Below are 12,681 nucleotides of genomic sequence, written 5' to 3' on the forward strand. Positions count from 1 at the left end.
TTTAATTAAGCTGTCAACTTGAAAATAACTGCGTTGCCAAGCAACATGGTGACCATTGTCTTCCGTTGACGCAAAGGCACAGAAAATGAACTGCAGGCGTCATGTTAAGACTGCGTACTGACAACCCTTCGAGGAAGACACCAAGTTTTGTAACCTGCACGCGACTTTTTGTTATTATCTAGGAAATCTTTTAAGCAGGGCCTCAAGATGAACAAAATGTTACTGTTAGTGTCAGATGCCAAAGTTTCTTTCCCTTCTCCTTCTGTTCAATTTTAGATTTCCTTTTTGCAAATATAACTTAAAAATAAAAAACCCACAACTTTAAGATCCTTACTAGAGCAGGCCAGAGTCTCATCAAGTGCAGGATCCTGTTCCCACAGCTGCCAGACTAGCTCAGATAGCTGCGCTGGTTATACTGTGGTGCTCACAATGCCAAGGTTGCAGGTTCAATCCTGATAAGGGACAGCTGCATGTTCCTCCATTGCAGGGGGTTGGACTAGATGATCCTCAGCATAGCTGTCAAGTGTCCCTTATTTGAAGGGACAGTCCCTTATTCCAGCTCCATGTCCCACTGCTGTCCCTTATTGATGGATGTCCCTTAAATGTCCCTTAAATTTCAAAGGAAGCAGCTCCTCTCCCTCCCTCCCTGCTGGCCAGGGAGGAGGGAGACTCCAACTGTGTTGCTTGGCTGTGTTGCTCACCCAATAAGAAGTCTAAGAACGACTGGGGGTTGGAGCATGCATGCTTTGTGTGTGGCTAGTTAATGCAAGCTGAGGGGTTTTTTGAATGCTGGATGCCATTTTGTTGCACGTGCTGCTGCAAATTTTGCAGTGCAAAGCCAGGCTGGGGAGCCATCTTAAGTTGAGGCTGCATAGGCCTTGTGGTGCATGTGATTCAGATTCTATTCAGTTGAACCTCTGGTTACAAAGTTGGTTGGACAGTGTTTTCGAAGCTACCAGCATGAGTTTGACCAGACTCCAGGAGGACAGGAAGACTGGAGTGTCTGGAACAGGTGAGGCTGCAGGTCCCTTATTTTGGCTGTTGATCCCTTATTTTCAAGGCTGCTGGTCCCTTATTTTCAAATCTGTAAGTTGACAGCTATGATCCTCAGGGTCCCTTCCAACTCCATGTTTCTATGAGATTCCTATGGGAAGCCTGAAGAACCAGGACCCGAGTGCTGCAGCAGCACTCTCCATGCTTGCAATTCCAGAAACTGATATTCAGAAGCATATTGCCTCCAACGTAGGCCTGGTAGCCATTGAGAGCGTTTATCATCCATAAATCTGTTTCACCCTCTTTCAAAGCTTTTCATGTAGGTGGCAACTACGACCTCTTGTGGGAGCAAATTCCCTCATTTAACTATGCAGTATGTACCATATTTTTTGCACCATAACACTCACTTTTTTCCTCCTAGAAAGTAAGGGGAAATGTCTGTGCGTGTTATGGAGCGAATGCCTGCGGGTGGCAGGGGGGATCTGCTGCAGTCATGAGCAGAGGATCCATGGTTCCCCTTCCTTCCCTCCTCCGTGGTTACAAAGCATGGATCCGCATGGATCCTCAGGATTTTTGCACTGGGCTACTCCAAACTCACTGTCACATCACATGTCTGTGGCCACAGCATGAACCACAAAAATCATATATCCACTATTTCGTTTAGAATATTGTTTTTCTTGTTTTCCTCCTCTAAAAACTATGGTGCGTGTTATGGTCTGGTGCGTGTTATAGAGCGAAAAATACGGTAACTAAGTACTTTCTTTTGTCTGTCTTGGACCTTCAAAACTGTTATGTACTGAAATTCTCACCCTGGGCCAGCAGGGGGATACTGTAGATAGTTTTCACTCAGGTCCAGATAAGGAATTGAAAGTGACGTTCAGTGATTGGATAGTTACAGAAAGTGGTTACTGTTGCGTTGTAGTTGAGCTCTAGATAAGCAGGTTGGCTGAACCCTTCAGCTCAGTTCTGTTCTGGCCTGTGAACAAACAAGAGCTGTCTGAAGAATCGCTGTGTCATCTGATATGTTCACCCACAACTTAACAAAAACGGTGTTCAAAATTAGCCAGGCGTCAAGCGCAGTTTGCATCTGACTATTGGCTGCCTGTGACCAAGTGAAGATGCCTAGGCACCAAGATGGCTCCTGATATCTCCACCATCTGGAGATACTTGCCTGGGGATCATTGCATCTTGACTGTTTGTACACACTAATACCACATCCTGTAGAATTCTATCCGTTTTATTCTATCTCGGGCAATTATCTTGGCGCCTAGGGCTAATTTCGAACACCGTTTTGAAGGTTCAAGACAGACAAAAGAAAGTACTTAGTCACACATTGCATAGTTAAAAGATGGAATTTGCTCTCACAAGAGGTCGTAGTTGCCACCTACACAAAAGGCTCTGAAAGAGGGTTGAACAGATTCATGGATATTTGCATGCCTGAGCAGGAGAATGGAACAACGTTCTAGTTCATTGTTGTCACTTGTCTTCATTTACCCCACCCAGCTGCCCTGCTCACAGTTGTGAAGAATATCCCTACATTATATGTCACCAAAAAAACGAAGATCATGGGCACTGGGCCTATCACCTCCTGGCAAATAGAAGGGAAAGAAATGGAGGCAGTGAGAGATTTTACTTTCTTGGGCTCCATGATCACTGCAGATGGTGACAGCAGCCACGAAATTAAAAGACGCCTGCTTCTTGGGAGAAAAGCAGTGACAAACCTAGACAGCATCTTAAAAAGCAGAGACATCACCTTGCCAACAAAGGTCCGTATAGTAAAAGCTATGGTTTTCCCAGTAGTGATGTATGGAAGTGAGAGCTGGACCATAAAGAAGGCTGATCGCCGAAGAATTGATGCTTTTGAATTCTGGTACTGGAGGAGACTCTTGAGAGTCCCATGGACTGCAAGAAGATCAAACGTATCCATTCTTAAGGAAATCAGCCCTGAGTGCTCATTTGTAGGGCATCCCATCTGGGCATGGACCTGCCCAGAGTGGCTGGGGCAACCCAGTCAGATGGGTGGGGTACAAATTATTATTATTATTATTATTATTATTATTATTATTATTATTTGGAGTTGCTTGGCTGCTGCATGATCCATACAGTGCAGAAGGTCTGTAGCTCAATGACATAGTGAATGCCTTGCATGCAAAAACCTGCCTGGACTCTTCACTAGAGCTGGAAGAGAAACCTGCCCAGAACCCCAGAGAGCTGTTGCCAGTCAGTGCCGACAATACTGGCCTAGATGGACTCATGTTCTAACTCTGTATCTTCGGCTTCCTATGTTCCTATAGTCAAAGCTATGACTTTCCCAGTAGTGATGTATGGAAGTGAGAGCTGGACCATAAAGAAGGCTGATTGCCGAAGAATGGATGCTTTTGAATTATGGTGCTGGAGGAGACTCTTGAGAGTCCCATGGACTGCAAGAAGATCAAACCTCTCCATTCTTAAGGAAATCAGCCCTGAGTGCTCACTGGAAGGACAGATCATGAAGCTGAGGCTCCAATACTTTGGCCACCTCATGAGAAGAGAAGACTCCCTGGAAAAGACCCTGATGCTGGGAAAGATGGAGGGCACAAGGAGAAGAGGACGACAGAGGACGAGATGGTTGGACAGTGTTCTCGAAGCTACAAACATGAGTCTGACCAAACTGCGGGAGGCAGTGGAAGACAGGAGTGCTTGGCGTGCTCTGGTCCACGGGGTCACGAAGAGTCGGACACGACTAAACAACTAAACAACAACAACAACAACCCCTAAATGGTAACTAGGCATTCTTGTTTTGGCAACTGTAACCTTGGTTTAAGGAGCTACCGGTATTTGCTGCCTAGCTTATATATCTGAGGTTCTAACACTGCTTCAGACCTTCCACTTCACTGGGTGGCCCTAAGTTCCAGTGTGGAAACTTCCTCTGTGTTCCCGAAAGATGCCTCTAAAAACATTTTTGTAGTATGCAAAAGAATTTGAATTTAGCTGTCTTAAGAATGAATTGATGGGTGAGATGGCATGTTTTTAGTTTGCTGGAGGGGGTAGAGACCTTCATGCAAAAAGCTTTTGCACAACTGGTCCAGACAAGGGCACCAGCATTAATACATTCTTAAGAAATATTGTCCCGATCTTCAGTCTATGGAGTCTCCTGGTCAAATCCCAAAGCTTGTCTAAAACACAACCCAAAGAAGCAGAGGATATCACATCTGATCTTCTTGCAGGACTGCCATTCAGCATTAGCAGGGCTATCAGGTGTCCTGTATTTATTTATTTTTTTCAGCCTTTGGAGCGACAGCTCACAGCCAGGCTTGTTGGCAGCACTGCCCTGTTACATTTGCCCACAACATGCCTGCTTTAGCTATTAATAACGCTGCATTGCCTTGCTTTATGCCGTGGGCTGGTTCTTACTCAAATGCTGGGCGGGCGGAGGGCAGTGTTAGAACATGCCTCAGAGACCAGGGTTTGGGCATGTTGCATCCCTTAATATGTACACCCTGTACATCTTGCCGCACACAAAGGTCTGAGCATGCTAGTTGTGGGTCAGTTGGAGCTGACCTTTTGTCTTGCACTGGACCGATCTCCCAGTGTCAATCATAGGTAAAGGTAAAGGGACCCCTGACCATTAGGTCCAGTCGTGGGCGACTCTGGGGTTGCGGCGCTCATCTCGCTTCACTGGCCGAGGGAGCCGGCATACAGCTTCTGGGTCATGTGGCCAGCATGACTAAGCCATTTCTGGCGAACCAGAGCAGCGCACGGAAATGCTGTTTACCTCCCCACCGGAGTGGTACCTATTTATCTACTTGTACTTTGACGTGCTTTCGAACTGCTAGGTTGGCAGGAGCAAGGACTGAGCAACGGGAGCTCACCCAGTCGCGGGGACTCGAACCGCTGACCTTCTGATCGGCAAGTCCTAGGCTCTGTGGTTTAACCCACAGCACCACCTGCGTCCAATCATAGACCATGGCAAATTGTCACAGATGCACCATGCCGGTCTAGGCCAACCCAATGCACTCTAAATGCACGGCTATGTTGCCTGGAGTTAATGGGAGTTGTAGTCCTAAATACCTGCAGTGTGCCAGGTTGGGGAATGCTCATATTCCTTAGAATTATAGAGTTGGAAGGGACCCTGAGGATCATCTAGTCCAACCCCCTGCAATGCAGGAATCTCAGCTAAAGCATTTATGTCCATCCAACCAATGCAGCAGCTGACAGCATTGCATGTGGAATTTAGGCAGAAGCAAGAGGAAGCTGCTTTTTTCCCTTGTTTTGCTGTTTCCTCAGTGCTGGCCTCATCTGATATCAGAATGTTCCACAAAACTTTGGGGATAAGGATGCAAAGAAGGTCTCTCTCTCTGTGTGTGTGTGTGTGTGTGTGTGTGTGTGCGCACACACACACACGCAAAGTTTGATTCAAGGGACAAGGCAGTGAGGGGCTGTCATCCCAAATAACGAAGCAAAGCCTGTTTGCCAGCCTTTGTTGGCGAAGAAAGGAACATAGCAGAGAATGCAGCTTAAAGGCAAGAGCAATTAATTTGCCTGTTTTAAAATACTCTCTTGAGTTGAAATCACATGCTCGTGACTCACCAAGTCACAATACATGCAACAATAGTCTTCATGTAAGGAAGTTAAGTTTAGACAGGTCTCATGATATGTAATCTCTTAGGCGGCTTGTGGGCGCAAAATACCGCCGGCATGCAACTCCTTGTTAGTGGGATTTGCGCCGGCAGCCAATCTGCGACTGGGCCAAGTTCAAGGTTACGGTACTAATACATAAGGCCTTCTGCAGCTCAGGAGCAGGTTACTTGAGATACGGCCTTATTCACTTCTGTGGGAGAAAGTTAAGCAAAGAAGATGCAATCAGGAATGCCATTGGAGAGGTGTTTCAAATTGCTACTTCTTCCCTGGTGGTCCTCAGTTATCACAGCTATTAAGAATCAACCCTAGGCTTGGCTGCACAGTTCTATCAGTTTTAACCTGTGTAGCCCTTCCCTCGAGTTTTGCTTCTTGGTCACACTCGAGTGTAACGGAATGTTTGCTTATGACAGTCAAACTTGCATTTTTCAGAGCTTTCCCAGGAAGAAAACCCTGCAGGCAGCCGTCTCCCTCCTTTTCCGTGGGAGAGCAATCGGCAGCGGCTGTGTTTCACCTGAGCAAATGTCAAGGGCTGACATTCTTGATTTAGAAGCCCTTTCTTTACCCGGCTGAATGGATTCCGGGGAATTCTGAGCCAAACCCAATTGCGCAGGTTTCAGCTCTGTGTGGAGTAACAAGAAAAGTGTGGGGAGGGAGAGAAAGACTGGCAGGGCTCTGGCGAGTGTGTGACAGAGGAGAGGGGGGCGGCGATTTATGGGGTTTTGCGCCACACGCAAATCCAGAAGCCAAGGGAAGGGTCTGAGCAGTCAGAGATGGACATGAGGGCACAGAAAGGATGGGAGGCAGAGGAAGAGGCTGTGCAGGCAAGGGGCAGGCCAGTCAAACCCTCGGCATCTCCAGCCTCACTGTCTCCCAGAACCAGGAGGGGCAACTTCCATGCAGGAGAAGTCTCATGTGGTATATTCATACTCCATCAGATGAGTGTACAGTGGTACCTTGGGTTAAATACTTAATTCGTTCCGGAGGTCTGTTCTTAACCTGAAGCACCACTTTAGCTAATGGGGCCTCCCGCCGCCACCGCGCGATTTCTGTTCTCATCCTGAAGCAAAGTTCTTAACCCGGGGTACTATTTCTGGGTTAGTGGAATCTGTAACCTGAAGCATCTGTAACCCGAGGTAAAGGTAAAGGGACCCCTGACAGTTAGGTCCAGTCATGACCGACTCTGGGGTTGTGGCGCTCATCTCACTTTATTGGCCGAGGGAGCCGGCGTACAGCTTCCGGGTCATGTGTCCAGCATGACTAAGCCGCTTCTGGCAAACCAGAGCAGCGCACAGAAATGCCGTTTACCTTCCCGCCGGAGCGGTACCTATTTATCTACTTGCACTTTGACGTTCTTTCGAACGGCTAGGTTGGCAGGAGCTGGGACCGAACAATGGGAGCTCACCCCGTCACGGGGATTCGAACCGCCAACCTTCCGATCTGCAAGCCCTAGGCTCTGTGGTTTAGACCACAGCACCACCTGAGGTACCACTGCACATAAGCCTAGGAGTGTGTGGTCCCACAGATTTCTTGATGGCTGCGCTGGGCATGAAACTGGAAAGCAGCCATGTAGATTCCAGAAACCCTGGATAGCTCAGTTGCTAGAGCTTGAGAGTCTTGGGTTAAAGCCCCACTTTGGGCAAAAGATTCTTGCATTTCAGGAGGTTGGACTAGATGAGCCTCGCGGTCCTTTCCATCTCTGTCTACAATTTTGTGATTCTGTGGGTGTGCATCCGGTGTACCTTAGGAGCTGCTGTTAAGTGTGTGCTTTTGTCAATAAAGAATTAACTGTCTGCTGTTTGCCTTCCTTGGCTGGGTATGCACAGGACCGGAGTGGGGTGGGATTGGGCAGGCAGAACAGGCTGTGCACCTGTGATTTATGGACTGTGGCCACCTCTGGTCCTCTCTCACGAAACACAGTGACGCACAGACTCAAGAGGAGTGGCCTTCCCACATCTTCCAGATGTTATTTGGCTTGGCCTGGTGAAATTCCTTTCGCAGCCACATTTTTCAAGTTTAGGCTCAAGCCCAGTGGTGATTTGTCTTGCGAGGGCCATTTAAAAGGGATGGGGAGCGGGGAGAGAAAGCTCTTTGCACACCTGGATTAAATCAAGCTCTTTCCAGTATGTCTGCGAGTTACTAAGGAAATTAGAGAAATGGAAAGTTGCATGGTTTCCAACAGTGCTGCCTGGGAATAGCTTTAAGCACCAGCCTTGGTCATGGAATATGAGTGAAGTTGTGAATTGGGGGAGAAGCAGGATTGGACTTGCTGCGCCCCACTGGTCCACACTTTCATCCAAAGTCGTGAGCAGAATCGACTTTGAGAGAGGGCAGAGGGCTGCTGGGCAATATCCAAGTCCTGTATGTGTTGCAGGAACAGGGGAACTGTGGGCAAAGTTTTGACTTCCCCCACCTTACCTGTTGTTGCTGATGGCAGCTGCTGCTGTGTACATCTCTCATTCCAGGTATGGTGAGCAAATGTTGGTTCTTTTTTTAAAAAAATAATATTTATTACTTTTCCAACAATTTAAACACATAAAAAAAAGAAAAAAGAACAATACAATGCAGTACAAAAACACTACATAACACATTAAACTAACAAAACAAAACAAAAACAGTTTAAAAAAAATCAAACAATTTTAATATCTTATCTTTCATTCACTTATTTCCGTGGCCGCCTCACACCTCCCTTTTTGTATTCCACTTCTGTTGATTGTTTCAGCAATTCCTTTCCATCTTCCTCTTCTTTCTATCCTTTAATTATCTTAACAGATTCTAGCCTTATTTTTCCTTTTAATACTCTATTAATCTATTTATACTTAATTCCTTATAACATTTCTACTAAAGCCATATAACTTCATTCCAACATTTTTCTAACATTCATTAATTTTACAATATTTCTGTAAATAGTCTTTAAACTTTTCCCAGTCTTCTTCCACCAACTCTTCTCCCTGGTCTCGGATTCTGCCAGTCATTTCCGCCAATTCCATATAGTCCATCAACTTCATCTGCCATTCTTCCCGAGTGGGTAAATCTTGTGTCTTCCAATACTTCGCGATGAGTATTCTTGCTGCTGTTGTTGCATACATAAAAAAAGTTCCATCCTTCTTTGACACCAATTGGCCAACCATGCCCAGGAGAAAGGCCTCTGGTTTCTTCCGAAAGGTATATTTAAATACCTTTTTCATTTTGTTATAGATCATCTCCCAGAATGTCTTAATCCTTGGGCATGTCCACCAAAGGTGAAAGAATGTACCTTCAGTCTCATTACATTTCCAACATTTATTGTCGGGCAAATGATAAATTTTTGCAAGCTTGACTGGTGTCATATACCACCTACAAATCATTTTCATTAAATTTTCTCTTAGGACATTACATGCCATGAATTTTATACCTGTGGTCCATAACTGTTCCCAGTCAGCCATCATTATGTTATATCCAACATCTTGTGCCCATTTAATCATAGCTGATTTCACCATTTCATCCTGAATATTCCATATCAACAGCAAGTTATACATTCTTGACAGATTCTTAATTTTTGGATCTAACAATAGCAAATGTTGGTTCTTACCATGTTAAGTGACTTCTCTGTAGGGAGAATTGGGATCCTTGATGTGGCTCAGAGATTGGTGGACTCTCTTGGGATCCAGAATGGCCCTCCATTTCCCTGATTTTTTTGGGACCATAAAGAGAATAGAGTAGCGGCCAAAGCATTGCTGTGGTTGTGGCACAGGCTCTATTGTGCTGATCTCCAGCAGATGCTGGATTGCTTAAAGCATCAGGTGGTGTTTCTTGGGGTCTCTAGCATTGGATGAGCCCCTGTAGGGACAAAAGGAAGAATAGTTTTCCTTGTGACTCTCTCTCTAATAATAATAATAATTATTTATTATTTATTCCACAGCCACTCTGGGTGGCATCCAACAAAGTGTTAAAATACAGTAGTCTGTTAAACATTAAAAGCTTCCCTAAAGAGGGCTGCCTTCAGATGTCTTCTAAAAGTCTGGTAGTTGTTCTTCTCTTTGACATCTGGTGGGAGGGCGTTCCACAGGGCGGGTGCCACTGCCGAGAAGGCCCTCTGCCTGGTTCCCTGTAGCATGGCTTCTCGCAGTGAGGGAACCGCCAGAAGGCCCTTGGCGCTGGACCTCAGTGGCCGGGCAGAACGATGGGGGTGGAGACGCTCCTTCAGGTATACTGGACAGAGGCCGTTCAGGGCTTTAAAGGTCAGCACCAACACTTTGAATTGTGCTCGGAAACGTACTGGGAGCCAATGTAGGTCTTTCAAGACCAGTGTTATGTGGTCTCGGCGGCCGTCACCAGTCTAGCTGCCGCATTCTGGATTAGTTGTAGTTTCCGTGTCACCTTCAAAGGTAGCCTCACGTAGAGCGCATTGCAGTGCCTTCTTTTTGTCCCTGGTCTCTACCAGTGCATCTGAAATAGCTTGCCCCCCCCTTGAAGTGCTCGCTGGCCAGGCTGGTCTTGGCTTTGGCTTCTGACTGCCACTGTTTAAACCAGAGCTGCCTGCGCACTCCTACATCTGCTGCCATGGCCCTTGCTGCAAATTGCAAAGCATCTGATGAGGCCTCGGCCACATAATTCAGCCCCCTGCGATGCAGGAATCTTTTGCCGAATGTGGGGTTCAATCACACAACCCTGACATTATCATGCTCTACCTACTGAGCTATCCCAGTAGACAGCATAGCCTGAGCTAGATGAACAAACTACAGCCTTGTACATCCATCTGTTTTTGTGCGGGAGCCTTGCTGTGGCTGCTCCCCTCCATTTATTCCAGAGTTCCACTTCTGCTTGTTATGAATACTCTTCTGTTGGTAAGTGCTACCAATTGTGCCTTAATGTAACGGGTAGATTTCACGAAATGCAGGCAAACTATAATTTCAAAAACACAGATTATATCCTGAATATGTTGCAGAAAACCCAGCCGACCGGTGGCTCAGCCTGCAAGAGAGCGTAGGCTTTATTATGTTGAAAAGGCCTCTTTGGAAATTTCTCAACACATGAATCCCATGTTGGGAGCAGCAGAAACGTTTAATTTCCATTGATTTGAAGCTGTGGGGGGGAGGGGTTGGGAAATGAAACCCGCGCCCTCCCATTAAATGGAAAGATCCCTGAAACTCACTGTTGAAGTTTCTCCTTCTCTCTTGTGTTTTCCAGGTAGAAAAAAAGGAGTTTCAGCATCGTAACGTGGACGAGGCTTTTGACTGCCAGCTGCCTGGAACAACAACCTTTGAATGAGCTAATCAGCGGCCCTAATGAAATAATTTCCAGAGGAAAAGTGATTTTTTCGCCCTTACTTAAATCCTTTTTTTCATTTAAGGTCTCTCTTCCCACACAGCAAAGAGGTGGGTGGGGGAGTGTTCCTTGACATTGTTAATAATTTCCTCCCTCAAACTGCCGGGGTGGCAAAAAAAGAAACAGAAAATTGCAGTTGTTTGCTTTCACTAAACCTTTGGAGGAATTAGCAGCTGCTGGAGGAGAGCTGAAGGAAAAAAGAGTTCTGAAGGTGGATGGAGCCTTTTATTTTTCTCATAAAAGGAGATAAAAGATGATCAGGGATTCGGTCCTGTTTCAGTCGCTCCAGGACATAGTAATGTGGGCTGTTCCTTTTGGACAATAAAGGCAATTAAGCTACGGTTTGCAGCCTAAACAGAGCCCTGGAAGGAAACCTCCGCTTTTGCTTGCCTCAGCCACTGGCATTTCACTCGAGCATCCGGGCTAAGAAGGAGGCGGCGGCTGCAGCGGGTCAAGATGCTGGCCATCAGGAAGAGGGGCTTCAAGATGTATACTCTTGCCTTATTGTTTGTCATCACCATCACGTCGTTCTTGCTGAACTACAGCCACAACACGGTCATGGTCGCCTGGGACCCCAAACAGCTCATCTACCAGTTTTCGGAGCAGTTTCGGAGACTGATGAAATATTCCCGGAGGCCTTGCAGCTGCCGCACGTGCATTTCTGAAGAGGGGGTCTCGCTCTGGTTCGACGACAGGTTCAACCAAACTATGCAACCCTTCCTGACCACACAGAATGCCTTCATGCCCGAAGACAGCTACAAGTGGTGGCTGGTGAGTAGCTTAGCTGTGGAGGAGAGAGACCTGTTTGCCTTGGGGTCTCCCCACTTTCTTGTGTTGTTTTTTCCCCCAGCCTTCAGTCATCCAAATTTTCCCTAGCCATTTTTAATTGGTGTGTATGTGTGAACCAAGAGGGACGCGGGCGGCGCTGTGGTCTAAACCACTGAGCCTAGGGCTTGCCGATCAGAAGGTCGGTGGTTCAAATCCCTGTGATGGGGTGAGCTCCCGTTGCTCGGTCCTTGCCCCTGCCCACCTAGCAGTTCGAAAGCATGTCAAGTGCAAGTAGATAAATAGGTACCACTCCGGCGGGAAGGTAAACGGTGTTTCCGTGTGCTGCTCTGGTTCGCCAGAAGTGGCTTAGTCATGCTGGCCACATGACCCGGAAGCTGTCTGCGGACAAATGCCAGCTTCCTTGGCCTATAGAGCGAGATGAGCACCACAACCCCAGAGTCGTCCGCGACTGGACCTAATGGTCAGGGGTACCTTTACCTATGCGTGAACCACCAGCATTTTAGTGCAGGATTCTCCAGAAACAGGCACATTTCTGTATGCACTTTTGACCAAGACGAAACACCTTTTCAAGCAATTTCCCCCTAATGCGATGTAAATCTTTTGGTGTTGTTTTTCACAAACGTGGTGCATTTTCCTTTACCCTCGTACGTGCATTGTTGTGCACCTCGGTTGGTTGGAGCCTTGCGTGGCCAAATTTGTAAGGATCATAAAATCGTAGGAAGAGTTTCATTCAAAATTCCCAGCTATTGGCAAATTGAATCAAAGGATCTGAGAGCTGCATCTAGTCCAACCCTTCAATGCAGGAATCTCAGCTAAAGCGTCCCTGACATATAGCCAAACAAACCTCTGCTTAAAAACCTCCAAGGAAGGAAAGTCCACCACCTCCTGAGGGAGACCATTCCACTGTCAAACAGCTTTTACTGCCAGAAAGTTTTTCCTGATATTTAGTCAGAGTCTTCCTCTGGTGAGGCTTCC

At 46.7% G+C, this 12,681-nt stretch overlaps 1 protein-coding gene across 5 annotated transcripts in view; it reads left to right on the top strand.

Annotated features, from left to right (window-relative positions):
• Positions 1 to 12,681, top strand: part of ST3GAL1 (ST3 beta-galactoside alpha-2,3-sialyltransferase 1) — a 120,159-nt gene that overhangs the window by 85,503 nt on the left and 21,975 nt on the right. For all 5 annotated transcript variants that reach the window (XM_081012764.1, XM_081012766.1, XM_081012765.1 and 2 more), the window contains one exon: positions 10,780 to 11,688. In XM_081012764.1, coding sequence (XP_080868890.1) covers positions 11,374 to 11,688 — 315 coding nt within the window. In that variant the 5' untranslated portion in view covers positions 10,780 to 11,373. The remainder of the gene's footprint in view (positions 1 to 10,779; positions 11,689 to 12,681) is intronic.

Source organism: Podarcis pityusensis (assembly GCF_964106645.2).
Source record: "Podarcis pityusensis genome assembly, chromosome: 7".
NCBI lineage: Eukaryota > Metazoa > Chordata > Lepidosauria > Squamata > Lacertidae > Podarcis > Podarcis pityusensis.